Below are 13,648 nucleotides of genomic sequence, written 5' to 3' on the forward strand. Positions count from 1 at the left end.
CCAGTCTTCACAGTGAAGGAGGCGTGGCCTCTGTGCCTATCTGTCTGGTAAAAGGGGCATGCGTCTTGCTGTCTGTCAGTCACAGTGAAGGAGGTATGGCCTCTCTACCTGTCAATCACAATCAAAGAAGCTTAGCCACTATAACGATCAATCTCAGTAAAGGTGATCTGGCCTCCGTGTCTTAATTTCAGTTACAGAGGTGTGGCCTCCGCTGGTTTCTTCTGAGGAGGTGTGGCCTCCGCTGGTTTCTTCTGAGGAGGTGTGGCCTCCGCTGGTTTCTTCTGAGGAGGTGTGGCCTCCGCTGGTTTCTTCTGAGGAGGTGTGGCCTCCGCTGGTTTCTTCTGAGGAGGTGTGGCCTCCGCTGGTTTCTTCTGAGGAGGTGTGGCCTCCGCTGGTTTCTTCTGAGGAGGTGTGGCCTCCGCTGGTTTCTTCTGAGGAGGTGTGGCCTCCGCTGGTTTCTTCTGAGGAGGTGTGGCCTCCGCTGGTTTCTTCTGAGGAGGTGTGGCCTCCGCTGGTTTCTTCTGAGGAGGTGTGGCCTCCGCTGGTTTCTTCTGAGGAGGTGTGGCCTCCGCTGGTTTCTTCTGAGGAGGTGTGGCCTCCGCCTCCGCTAGTTTCATCTGAGGAGGTGTGGCCTCCGCTAGTTTCATCTGAGGAGGTGTGGCCTCCGCTGGTTTCTTCTGAGGAGGTGTGGCCTCCGCTGGTTTCTTCTGAGGAGGTGTGGCCTCCGCTGGTTTCTTCTGAGGAGGTGTGGCCTCCGCTGGTTTCTTCTGAGGAGGTGTGGCCTCCGCTGGTTTCTTCTGAGGAGGTGTGGCCTCCGCCTCCGCTAGTTTCATCTGAGGAGGTGTGGCCTCCCTCTCCCTTAGTTTCATCGGAGGAGGTGTGGCCTCCCTCTCCCTTAGTTTCTTCTAAGGAGGAGGTGTGGCCTCCCTCTCCCTTAGTTTCTTCTAAGGAGGAGGTGTGGCCTCCCTCTCCCTTAGTTTCTTCTAAGGAGGAGGTGTGGCCTCCCTCTCCCTTAGTTTCTTCTAAGGAGGAGGTGTGGCCTCCCTCTCCCTTAGTTTCTTCTAAGGAGGAGGTGTGGCCTCCCTCTCCCTTAGTTTCTTCTAAGGAGGAGGTGTGGCCTCCCTCTCCCTTAGTTTCTTCTAAGGAGGAGGTGTGGCCTCCCTCTCCCTTAGTTTCTTCTAAGGAGGTGTGGCCTCCCTCTCCCTTAGTTTCTTCTAAGGAGGTGTGGCCTCCCTCTCCCTTAGTTTCTTCTAAGGAGGTGTGGCCTCCTTCTCCCTTAGTTTCTTCTAAGGAGGTGTGGCCTCCTTCTCCCTTAGTTTCATCTAAGGAGGTGTGGCCTCCCTCTCAGTTTCATCTAAGGAGGTGTGGCCTACCTCTCAGTTTCATCTAAGGAGGTGTGGCCTCCCTCTGAGTTTCATCTAAGGAGGTTTGGCCTATACGTTTTAACTTTATTGAAGGAGGTGTGGCCTCTGGGCCCATCAGTCCATTCAAAGGGTTGTGGCCTTTATGTCTTAATTTCATCTAAAAGAGGTGTGGCCTCGGTGCCTGTTTATTTCATCTAAAGAGGTGTGGACTCTATCTTAACTTCAAGGAGGTGTGGTCTCTGGGCCTGTCAGTCCATTAAAAGGGCTGTGTCTTATGTCTTAATTTCATCCAAGGATGTGTGGCCTCCGTGACTTAATTTCATTTAAAGAGGTCTAGCCTGTGTGACTTAATTTCAGTTCAGGAGGTGTGGCCTCTGATTGTCAGTCTAGTAAATGGGTGTGGCCTCTGTTCCAGTGAAGGAAGCATTGTTTAAAACTAAACTCGTTGTATAAACGTAAATTACTCCGTTTCAGACTGCCTTATCTCAATCACCTGGAAACTGTATTGTAGAATTAAGTAAATGTATCTTTAACTCGATTAAATTTAGTTGTTTTGTTTTTTATTTTAATGCCTGACCTCCACAAAAAGCGTCTGTATTGCTGACCACAGATCCTCCATCACAGCTTTTGCAAAATCCTCCAGAGCTTTAACGTATGCTTTTCCGTCTACGACTCCGCCCCACTCACACGGATAACTACAGGGAAACAGAGAGAAGAAATCAGTGAACTTACAGATTTCGGTCAAGCTGCTTTGCGTCAATGTCCACTGTTAAAAGTGCTATACCAAAATAAAATTTAATTCAACAGTAAAGAACATCGTAACACTTTCTGTGAAACTCATTTAAATTAAACATCATTTACATATCACTTTGAATCACTCATTAACACAACTCTATAGGCGTTCTGATCTCGAATAATACCTCATAAAGCATAAATAAAGCCCTAATCATAACTCCTTTTGAACTTTTGCTGTATTAATATCATCGTACAGGAATAAAATCGTCTTCTACAGTTAATTATTTTCATCTGGTGTCTTTCTCAGAGTTTAGCAGATGAGAACGTACATAAAACCGACAGACCAGATTTATTTAAAAAAACAGAGTATTAGAAATAATCCGGATCTTGTACTGACTTTTCCGTCACTCTGAAGTCGTTGTTCCTGATCCATTCCTTCAGTTCATTCATTTTAGCTGCAGTTTCCGCAGATTCAGCTGCAAAGTCGTCTCTCCAAGCCTCAGGCATTGAGCTAAAGAAAAAGGAATCATTAATACAATAACTTCCAGCAAAACTGATGTTGCATTAAAAAAAAATTTTTTTTTTTACATGTTTGTAAAAATAATTAACAACTGGAAAGGAGGGGGAAAATCTAAATTTTGCTTTACAGTTTTAAAGACGCATAATTATACAAAAGGAATGAATTGTCTCATGGACTTTCCACAATAAAATGTTACAAAATATGATGCTTCATTTTTTAATTAAATAAAAAATCTTAATGGTTTTCAAATGGCAAAATCTTCAGGATGTGCCGTTATAGAAAAATAATCAACTTCAGGATATTAACAGGATCTCCACTTCATCACAACACCCCGTGTTTGCTTATTGTCCAAAAACAGCATGTCGTTTTATTTAGTACCAAACGTACACTACCGTTCAAAAGTTTGGGGTCACTTTGAAATGTCCTTATTTTTGAAAGAAAAGCACTGTTCTTTTCAATGAAGATCACTTTAAACTAATCAGAAATCCACTCTATACATTGCTAATGTGGTAAATGACTATTCTAGCTGCAAATGTGTGGTTTTTGGTGCAATATCTCCATAGGTGTATAGAGGCCCATTTCCAGCAACTCTCACTCCAGTGTTCTAATGGTACAATGTGTTTGCTCATTGCCTCAGAAGGCTAATGGATGATTAGAAAACCCTTGTACAATCATGTTAGCACAGCTGAAAACAGTTGAGCTCTTTAGAGAAGCTATAAAACTGACCTTCCTTTGAGCAGATTGAGTTTCTGGAGCATCACATTTGTGGGGTCGATTAAATGCTCAAAATGGCCAGAAAAATGTCTCGACTATATTTTCTATTCATTTTACAACTTACGGTGGGAAATAAAAGTGTGACTTTTCATGGAAAACACAAAATTGTCTGGGTGACCCCAAACTTTTGAACGGTAGTGTATACTTCCTTTATATTCAATAAATCTATTATAATGCTGCACTTCAGATATTCCAGCATTTATTTAAAGCTAAAAAGGATTAAAGCGTGTGCTCAGAGTGACATACAGAGCCTTGTCTTTACAAAATCGTGATCTAGTCCGGACGCTGTGAGAAGGTCAGGAGGCGAGTCCGTACCTGAGCAGCTGAGGAGCTCTGAAGTAGAAGAACATGCGGCTCTGAGCAGAATCAGGAAACACGGCCTGAAACTGACGAATCTCCATTTCTGTGACTGACAGACCGTCAGGAGCCGACTTCAACTGACAGACAGAAATATAAAAGCCATAACTCTTTAACTACGTCACATTAAACTGCGATATAATTCCAAAAATAATTTATCAGATTACCTGGGCAGTATTAATTCATTCATTCATCGGACTGCCTGTGCACTACTAATTTCATTCATTCGATTACCTGTGCACTACTGTTCTGAATAATAGTCATGAAATACCTTCAATCATATTATAAATCGGTCATTTCTGTATACGAGCACTTTCTCGGTTCTCTATGAGGCATTACTGAAAGTACTGAAGATTATAAAAAAAAAAAAAAAAATACAGAAAATAAAAATATCACAATTAAGTATATGATGTGGGCGGCACAGTGGTGTAGTGGTTAGCGCTGTCGCCTCACAGCAAGAAGGTCCTGGGTTCGAGCCCCGTGGCCGGCGAGGGCCTTTCTGTGTGGAGTTTGCATGTTCTCCCCGTGTCCGCGTGGGTTTCCTCCGGGTGCTCCGGTTTCCCCCACAGTCCAAAGACATGCAGGTTAGGTTAACTGGTGACTCTAAATTGAGCGTAGGTGTGAATGTGAGTGTGAATGGTTGTCTGTGTCTATGTGTCAGCCCTGTGATGACCTGGCGACTTGTCCAGGGTGTACCCCGCCTTTCGCCCGTAGTCAGCTGGGATAGGCTCCAGCTCGCCTGCGACCCTGTAGAAGGATAAAGCGGCTACAGATAATGAGATGAGATGAAGTATATGATGGGTTTATCTGAATGATGGCGTTCTGTGATGGTGTGAAATTAAAAATACATTTTACTGTTAGACTGAGGGTTTGGATATCAGCACATCAACAGGGTCATGTTACGTTGGTTTTATTAAATTAAAAAAATATATACATTAATAATAATAATAATAATAATAATTCAAATGTCTATTTTTTTTGTCCCATGTCACTTACAACTAAAATTAAAGTGATTAAAAAAAAAAAAAGAATTTAACTGTCTGGAAAAGCAAGACTAGATTATTTATTCTAGGTTTTTTTTCATTCTGTTGAGTTAACTTGAGCTAGCAGTGCTGGTGCAAATTGTTACTCTCACTCAGGAGCTTTCTACTTTCTTCTCTTATTATTCTTCTAACTTTTTTAGGACACTATCTCTCCCTCATTTTTCAACCAATCATCAAATTTCACATGAAGGATCCCTCTGGGCTGAATTACATTGCTATGACTTTTGGTGCTGATCTGGATCACTGATCCGGAATGATTCATGAAAAACAATTTTTTTCAGTCACTTATAACTCTGTCAATTTTCATGATTTTTTCAATCAGAATTTTTATTTTTTTAAATCTTGTTCAGGGCAGCAGGCCGCAACTTTTCCTCATTAAGCATCATTCTCTATCTCTTACCGTTCTGGATGCAGTGAGGATGCAGTGAGGAGACGTCCCGGTTTGTAACAGTTAGTGCAAATTAAGCCTAGGTCACAACCGGACGTATGATTTTTTGGCCGTACGATTTTTGGCATTTCCCAAATCGCTGCGTTTTTTTTGTTCGTAGAGAAAGACGCACGTTGGCCGTAAGTTTGTCTTGCAACCTGAAAAAAAAATGTAAGCACCCGTAGAGTTTGTTTGACATGACAAAGAACCTCTGCGGCCGGTCTGCGGCCAGTCTACGGCTTGAAAATCAGCACATCACATGCGCGCCCTCCGTGCATTTCTTGCGTTTTTTGCACGTAGACTGGCCGTAGGAGCACGTACGGCCGGTTGTGACCGAGGCTTTACTGTGACTTGAGTCAGTCTCTATCTAGTTTTTCTTAATTCTTTTAATAAAAGTTAAATTTATTTTGTACTTAAAAGGACAAATCATACGCAGTAAGAAGGGTAAAATATCAAACCGAAAGAACATTTATACACTTTATACAGCTGTAACGTATTTATCTACAAACACCACACTATAAATACGTCACGGAATATTTTGTTGTAAAGTATAAAAAAGATACAGAAGGAAGAAACTTGATGCGATTTTGTGACCAGACACCAGGTTACTGGGTATCACATGGAAATGAAAATAATGCAATAGTTAGTAATTAATTCATTGCAATAATTAATAAAAAATGATTTTTCCTTCAGTTCCTACCCAGCTGTAGTGAGGCAGGTCAGGCAGCGAGGGCCGAGGCGGCCTCAGGCCGTATCTCTCTCCCAGAATTCCCAGCAGCACCTGAGAGCGACAGACCTCCTGGAGGCAGATCTCAGCGGCGCGTGCGGATTCGTCCTCGGTGACGCCCCAGCGTAGGTCCACTTCCTGTAGGTGGAGACAGAAGGGAGCCGCTCGCCGCCGCAGCTCAGGGAAAACGCTGCGGACCAGGACGTCTCGCTCGCCGTGCATGTCTCTGAACGTAGACGAGATGAAGACACGCACGCCATGCCACCTGACAATGCAAAGAGGAAGACGTGAAGGCGTTTACGGTTTCACTTCCCCAGACTCTCTCTAACTCTCAGAGAAATAGAACCTATCAAATAAAATTAACCTTATAATTACTCAAAATATATATTTCAGTACATCTTTACCCCACTTTGTCATTTCTCTAAAATATAACTAATTATTCTATCCACATTCACTGGATATGAGCAATCATGAGCTCTGATTGGCTACTCTACTACTAGGATATCAGCTCATATACCGTGAGTAGAGAAAAACAAAATGGTGGAGCGTGTTGCTGAACCAACCAAGGATGGAAAAAAACTCTACTCGAAAACAACCCCCCTCCCCCCCCAAAAAAAAGAAATAAAATATGGAATAAAAAAGTATTTGATGGGAAGAACAATTTTAAATTTTTCAAGAATTATCGTATTTTTCACAATTTGCTCCTGTCATTTCGCCGGTTTGTTTACATTTCAAAGTGGAAATGATTATCAGACATTTTGTATAAAAGCTTTTATTTATTGAATTTGCAAAAAATAAAAATGCTCTGTTTCTCAAAATCCAGTTAATGCGGATAGAAAAAAAAAAGTTATTCCATTCAATCTTCTTGTACATGGATTACAGACAACTCTGTGCTACGCGCCTTGCCAGATATCAGCTCATGTACGACTCGATTTCGTGGAATAACTTGTGTTTATGGAAATTATAAAACTCCAAGAAAATGATTAAAAATGATCCAAATATTAAAGCAACAAAACCTAATTAGTGCAGTATTAATTGATAAAGCTAGACGGCCTTTCGGTTTCATAAAATCGGTGAAATTTAGTTCCGTCTGAAATGTGGTGATTGTGATAGATGTTTATTTCTGTAATATCTCACAAAATATCAGGCCGTTCTGTTCTGTGGCTGGGAAGTTATTTAATTTGAGGGGATTAAAGCAAATAATGTGCATGAAATTGCTCGCTTCTTCACGCAGTCAAGCAGACAGAGGAAGTCCGTGTGCGCATGTGCAGGTTTACCTTCTTCTTTTGCATCCACAGTGTTGCATTACTGCCATCTACAGGTTTCCCTTTGAGCGTGCACTGACTTCCATCATTCTGTCGCTAAACGAACAGCTGATCACACCGAGGTGCTCGCCGAGCGCCAATATTTATTAGTTTGGTCCTGCGTTTCCTTTCCTTCGTATAGAACATAACGTCTTTTCTTCTCACTTTCTTTCCGTTACTGTAGTCGGTCTTTCACGTTTCATTCGCACACTCACATCCTCCATTTTTCTCTCCTGTTTCAAATTTGTATCTCATAATGCCTTGCGCAAACGGGGAAAGCCCACCACGTGATGTGATGCATGTAGTATCTTGTATTGGGTCATGGTGAAGCAGGAAAAAATAGCAGAGAATTTAGGGCCTCGTGGAGATAAATTCATTAACTTTTTTTTTTTTTTAAACCACAACACCTCATAAAACTGGAAGTCTAAGATTTGAATTCAGTAGCTTTCAATCCACTAAACAAAAATAATTGGGTGTCAGGAAAATTCTTTTGCTGACCTACACTTAAAATCTGAAAAGCAGTACAGCTTTAATAAAAGTAATAAATAATACAAGTTTAATAATAACCTTTTTGAATCACTCCCCTCTGGTAGGAGATTGCGGTCCATTAGAACCAAAACCTCATGCGATAAGGCCAGTTTTTCCCCCCGCTACAGTTGCCTCATCAATAAGGCCCAAGACCCCACCAACTCTAAACTCGAACCTCACACACTCACTCTAACATTAAAGCATCTTGTCTCTGAGTGGCCATTTTGCACATTTCATGGTCATCTTCAGTCTGTGAACTTTTACTGTACATTCCAGCTCACGCTGTACAGCTTGGCTATTTACCGTATAGCCCACCGCACATTCATATCACCATCATGTGACCCGTTTTTGCACAGTCCGGAATGTACTGTACAGCTTGGGTCGAAAACCCATACACATACTCCTTAAAATATGCCCACTTTTCAAATTAGATTCTTTTTATTCTATTTATATATCATTACTTTTTTTTTTTTTAATCTTCACTGTTCAAAAACCAAAATCACCAAAGCAAATTCGTTGTATGTGAGAACAGACTTGGCAATAAACTCGATTCTGATTCTAATAAAGTAATAAATGTTTCGGGTTTTTTTTAAGTGAAGGAAATCTTGACTTTCTACACTTTTCTTTTCATCATTATTCTCATCCGGCCGACAGGTGATGAGTTTATGCCATCACGCGTCACCCATTGACCGTCCAGCGTTGTCGACATTTCACGAAAATCGCCTCTTCTCCCTCAGTTCTTCACTGATTTTTATTCTTTTTGGCAGGAAGGTCGGTCTGCCTGGGGTGCATATAGATAGCTTCTACCCAAATTTGCATAACTGCAATTAATAATGAAGATATGGAGTAATTAAATCAATCCCTAATGAGCAGTTTCCACACAAATCACTTCTTCTCCCTCAATTCTTCACCCATTTTGATTCTTTCTGGCAGGAAGGTAGGGGGACCTAGGGTGCATCTCCTGTAACTTCTACCCAGATTTGCTTCATTACAATTATTAATGAAGTTATGGACTAATTAAAGGAGAACTGAAGGCAAATTATTATCAAAATTCTATTTATCTAATTTTATTAAATATCGGAATGCATGTTTGATCGCTATTTTGTCGCTGCTATAGCAAGTTCTGAGTGTGAAATCTGCTCTGGAATATATCAGTCCATACGTCAAAGCGATGGCCGTCAACAAGATTCGTTGAGACCTGTGCGAGACATCGTAGGACGGAAGTAAAACGTACAGCGGAAATCAAAGTGACTGCCATCTGCTAACGCTGTCAAAAGACGCGCGTGCCCTCTTTCGAGTGCTGACGTAATCAAGCCGGAAGTTTTCCCTGTGGCCAAAATCACTCCCTACTCACTATACAGGGCACTATACAGTGGGGACGCCGTTTTGTAGCGCGGTCCGAAACCTTAGTGAGGATTATGTGGGAAATGCGCTCAGTATAATATGTATTTATCACAAAAATACACGCATGTATTTATTATTTTGAAAACCCACCAGCTGCCTGATCTGGCACGTTTTAATCATGAGACAGTAATGATGTAAACACCAGCGTGACGGACTCGTCCTTATCCTGTCACCTTTCCAACTCTTCTCTACTCTACGTTGGTTCGAAGTCGTATGGAATAATCTCCATCACTGATGAAGCTGGCAAATCTCGAAATTAATCTAAATTGGAATGAGATGGCGATCTGGCCGCTGTGTAAGCAGTTTTCAAAATGGCAGCGCCGACACTTCACATTTGAAGTCTCGCACAAATCTCGTGAAGATCGCGCGGATAAGCGACGCCTGCTGTGGACCAAACAAACTACATTCAACACGGCTAAAAACCGAAAAGGCTGATAAGTGTAATATATTACACTACGTTCAGACTGCAACCTGAAACGACCCATATCCGATTTGTTGTGAAATCCAATTTTTTTTGTTAGGCCGTTCACATTACCAATTATATGAGACTTGTATGCGATCTCCAACATGAACGGAAAACGACCCAAAAGTGTCCCGCATGCGCAAATTGACACGTAATAAGCACATCTACGTAATACGTAAACAAAAAAAAAAAGCGCACTCTTCATGTTTAATGATTTCTTTTTGTTTGCTTGTTTAATTATCTGGTTAGTGTTAAAGTGTGAGGTCTCGTGTGTGTTTTTGTTTCTGAACTGAAATGAAAACGTGTAGCCTGGTAACGAGGGTTGACTCCTAAATGTCTCTCTAATTTCTATATAAGTGCACTACATGTTACTAGGAAGTAATGGATTTTTAAACTCTATATAGTGCACTCGAGCTTCAGTAGGCAGTCATTTGGGATACGGCCGCTGTATTACCAAACTCTTAATTCAGGCTTAATAATTTGCACATATTTATTTCGTCATATTAATAAACTTTTTCTACATTTTTATAAATATTTATTTAGATTGTTTATAGCCAGCTGAATTCTGCAGCTTCTCTCAGCGCTGGCTCAAGGTGCAGAAACACCAGTGCAGTTTGCGATGGAGATGAGGCGAGACCTGGCGATGTGGTTTTTGTGGCGGCGGCGGAACTCGCACAATAATCTGATTAATGTGGGCAGCAGAGTAATGAGACCGAAGGTGTAAATTACTGGAAATTTCCAGAACAATCTTATAATCTTGTAATACAGGATGGTTTAAGTTATAAATCAGTTATAGAAACTGTTTTATTTAATCAGGCTAACAGATCAACATCCAGGTCCCTACCAAATCCACCATTAGCTTGATCAATTCTATAAAAGTCTATTTAAATTCTGAAAACTGTACAAATGTTGTTGTTTTCCACCAAAGAGGCGGGATTAGCCAACGCAGAATAGTGACGTTTGTCTCTTGTTGATGACGTGTAGGTCGCATGAATGCGACCTGTCCGGTCAGACTGCAGTCGCATGTGAAAATAACGGATATGCATCGGAATTAGGACCACATATCCAAGCGGCCTGGGTCGCATGTGAAAAAATTGGATCTGTGTCGTTTCAGGGTGCAGTCTGAACGTTTTCATAGATAGATAGATAGACAGACAGACAGACAGACAGATAGAGTGTGTGCGTATATTATACTATATATCACACACACGAGTCACACACGAGTGAGAGCAGCTGAGAGGATCATTGGTGTCTCTCTCCCTTCTCTCAAGGATATCTATAACTCCCGCCTCACCCGCAAAGCCATCAGGATTGCAGGTGACCCCACCCACCCATCTCACAGCCTCTTCAGTCTGCTGCCGTCGGGGAGGAGACTGCGGAGTCTCCGGGCCAAAACCAGCAGGCTCAAGAACAGTTTCTTTCACCAGGCAGTCAGGAGGCTCAACTCCCTCCCTGTTCTGCCCCTCTGCCCCCCTCTGCCCCCTACCACAGATTCTGCTCGCACACCCCCCTGCCCCCCCTTCAGCATCGGACATGTCATCCTCACAGGTTCCCCCCCAAACACACACACACATATATCTCATCGTTCATTAACACACTGAACTCAGGGACCTCACTTTACCTCGCTCATTTGCACTATTCCGCACTACCTCACCTTAACAGCTGCTAGTTTGTTTATTCTGCTTATTTCATGTTTACCTGCTATACCTCAAGTGCCCTTGACTGTTTGGTTATTTGAACCAATTTGCACGCGCGTGCGTGCGTGCGTGTGTGTGTGTATATATATATATATATATGAGTGTTTAGTAGTGCTGTCAAAGTTAACGCGATAACGCGATCTCAATTTATCGCGATTTTAAAAAAAAAATAATAAATAGTGCCGTTAACGCAAATTCTAGTTTGGCCCTGCGAGTCACCCGCAGTTCCTGTTGAGGCTTGTCGCGCGCTGCTTCAATAAGAGTACGTGTGAGTGATGGAGAAAGGCAGAGACATATAAACATCCTCGCTGCCATATTGGATGTGGCAAAGTGGAGATTCTTCAGCCGTCTCTGGTATAGCGTCTAGACAGTAGCCGAGAATAAAGATGCCTCATTCATGTGCTGCGTTTAACTGTACCAACAGGTTTACCGTCCAAACGAGATCACATGGGATTACCTTTCACAGGTGAGACTGGAAAAATACTTTTCAATACTGTTCCTTCAGTCTTCAGTTTCCCAGCTCATCTCCACCGGGGGGGTGTAGAGTTATAAGCAGTGAGAATTAGAGAATACAGTGCCACACTATGATGAACGTTTTTGAACGTATGATGAATGTTTTTATTTTTGTTATCTGTTTTTTTTCTTCTTTTATGGCAAATACTTCTCTTCAAAAGAAACTAATGAAGAGTAAAATAAAACTTTTTTTATTTTCACAGTGATATGCACTTTATTTTTCATCCCTTGGTTTTCTCATCTAATATGGAAGTTATGGATGTCAGTGGCTGTGACAAGACGTGTTATGCTCTGCAATAAAATAAAAAAAATAAATAAATTTAAAAAAAACATTGGTACAAAGCAAGCCCATTCACTTTTTTATGCTGATAAGAGAATTACAATGGTTTTTCATGTGACAAAAATGTGCGATTAATCGCGAGTTAACTATGACAGTCGCGACATTAATCGCGATTAAATATTTAAATATTTTAAATCGCTTGACAGCACTAGTGTTTAGTCTACGTCTAGTTCATATCTAGAGTGTTTATACTGTTTATATTGTCTGAGTGTTTAGTCCATGTCTTGTTCTTATCTAGTGTTTATACTGTTTATATTGTTTGTCTGAGTGTTTAGTTTCTGTCTAGTTCCTATTTATTGTTTTTTTTCTCAATTATTCCATTTTTATTTATTGCATTGCCAGTTTGCACCGTGGGTCAGAGAGGACTGATATTTCGTCTGTGCTGTATGTCGAGCATGTATAGTATATTTGACAAAGTTGACTTGACAATACAAAAGGTTAATAAAACCAAAAACGTAATTGAACGTTAATTAAGAAATAAAGCAAGTTTAAAAATGATTTCGGTTCCCCGTTAAGCCTTAATGAGCAGTTCAACAAAAATCACTTCTTCTCGGTCAATTCTTCGCTGTTTTGGATTCTTTCTGGTAAATAGGTCGGTATTCCGAGGGTGGATATCACTTCTATATATAGCGTCAACATTTATTGTGCAAGGAACGTGGACCACTTTCGATCACTCCTTCTGGACTAGACGGGGGCGGAGTGAGATACGCTGTCGCTGACTGTCTCATTTTCTCTGAGATTTTTTTTTTTTTTAATAAGAGAGTTATTTCTTTACCCTTTCCTTTTTTCAGACATTTCCTCCATTCTCTCTCATAGACTTTATTTTAAATCATTATTTCCTGAACTTTGTTTTTGTCTGACACCCCTCCCCCCCCCTTTAAAAACAATTAAAAATAATAATAAATTATTATTATTATTATTATTATTATTATTATTTCACCCTTATTTCTCTCCTTTTTTCTTCTGATATAGAACATTTTTAAATCGCACTTCATTTCCATCACTAACTTTTGCTTTTTCAGATTTTTTCCCCCCATGTTCTTCATTATTTATTCAAGTCTTATTTCCTATTCTGCACTATTTATTTTATTTTTTAAACTTGTTTCCTTTACTTTGTCCCACTATTTGTATTTTTTGGAGCTGGACTCTGGCACTTCATTCATACACAGACATTTTCTTCATTAATGATGTGTTTGGAGGTACCGGAGTTTGGGAACCGCAGGCAGGGGCATGACATCGCTGGTTCTCTCTGGTTTTGCCGTAGAACCTGCTGGAGGAGGAATGTTGTGCAGTTTGTCGATTTGTTCTACATGATCCAAAAATCTGGAGGAACCGCGCTCAGAAATGAACCTGCAGGAAAAGAATTCATTTTAATATCACCATGAGGCAATACACAACGACACAATACAATAACCGAGCCACATCTGCACCTCTGATTCACACAAACTCCAG

General features: G+C 41.1%; 1 protein-coding gene across 2 annotated transcripts in view; it reads right to left on the reverse strand.

The window, feature by feature from the left end:
* Positions 1 to 13,648, reverse strand: part of tep1 (telomerase-associated protein 1) — a 110,949-nt gene that overhangs the window by 44,235 nt on the left and 53,066 nt on the right. For both annotated transcript variants that reach the window (XM_060897785.1, XM_060897784.1), the window contains exons 18-22: positions 13,400 to 13,546; positions 5,921 to 6,212; positions 3,709 to 3,830; positions 2,497 to 2,610; positions 1,942 to 2,059 (exon numbers count right to left, since the gene is read on the reverse strand). In XM_060897785.1, the coding sequence (XP_060753768.1) occupies positions 1,942 to 2,059; positions 2,497 to 2,610; positions 3,709 to 3,830; positions 5,921 to 6,212; positions 13,400 to 13,546 (793 nt within the window). The remainder of the gene's footprint in view (positions 1 to 1,941; positions 2,060 to 2,496; positions 2,611 to 3,708; positions 3,831 to 5,920; positions 6,213 to 13,399; positions 13,547 to 13,648) is intronic.

Source organism: Neoarius graeffei, chromosome 17 (assembly GCF_027579695.1).
Source record: "Neoarius graeffei isolate fNeoGra1 chromosome 17, fNeoGra1.pri, whole genome shotgun sequence".
NCBI lineage: Eukaryota > Metazoa > Chordata > Actinopteri > Siluriformes > Ariidae > Neoarius > Neoarius graeffei.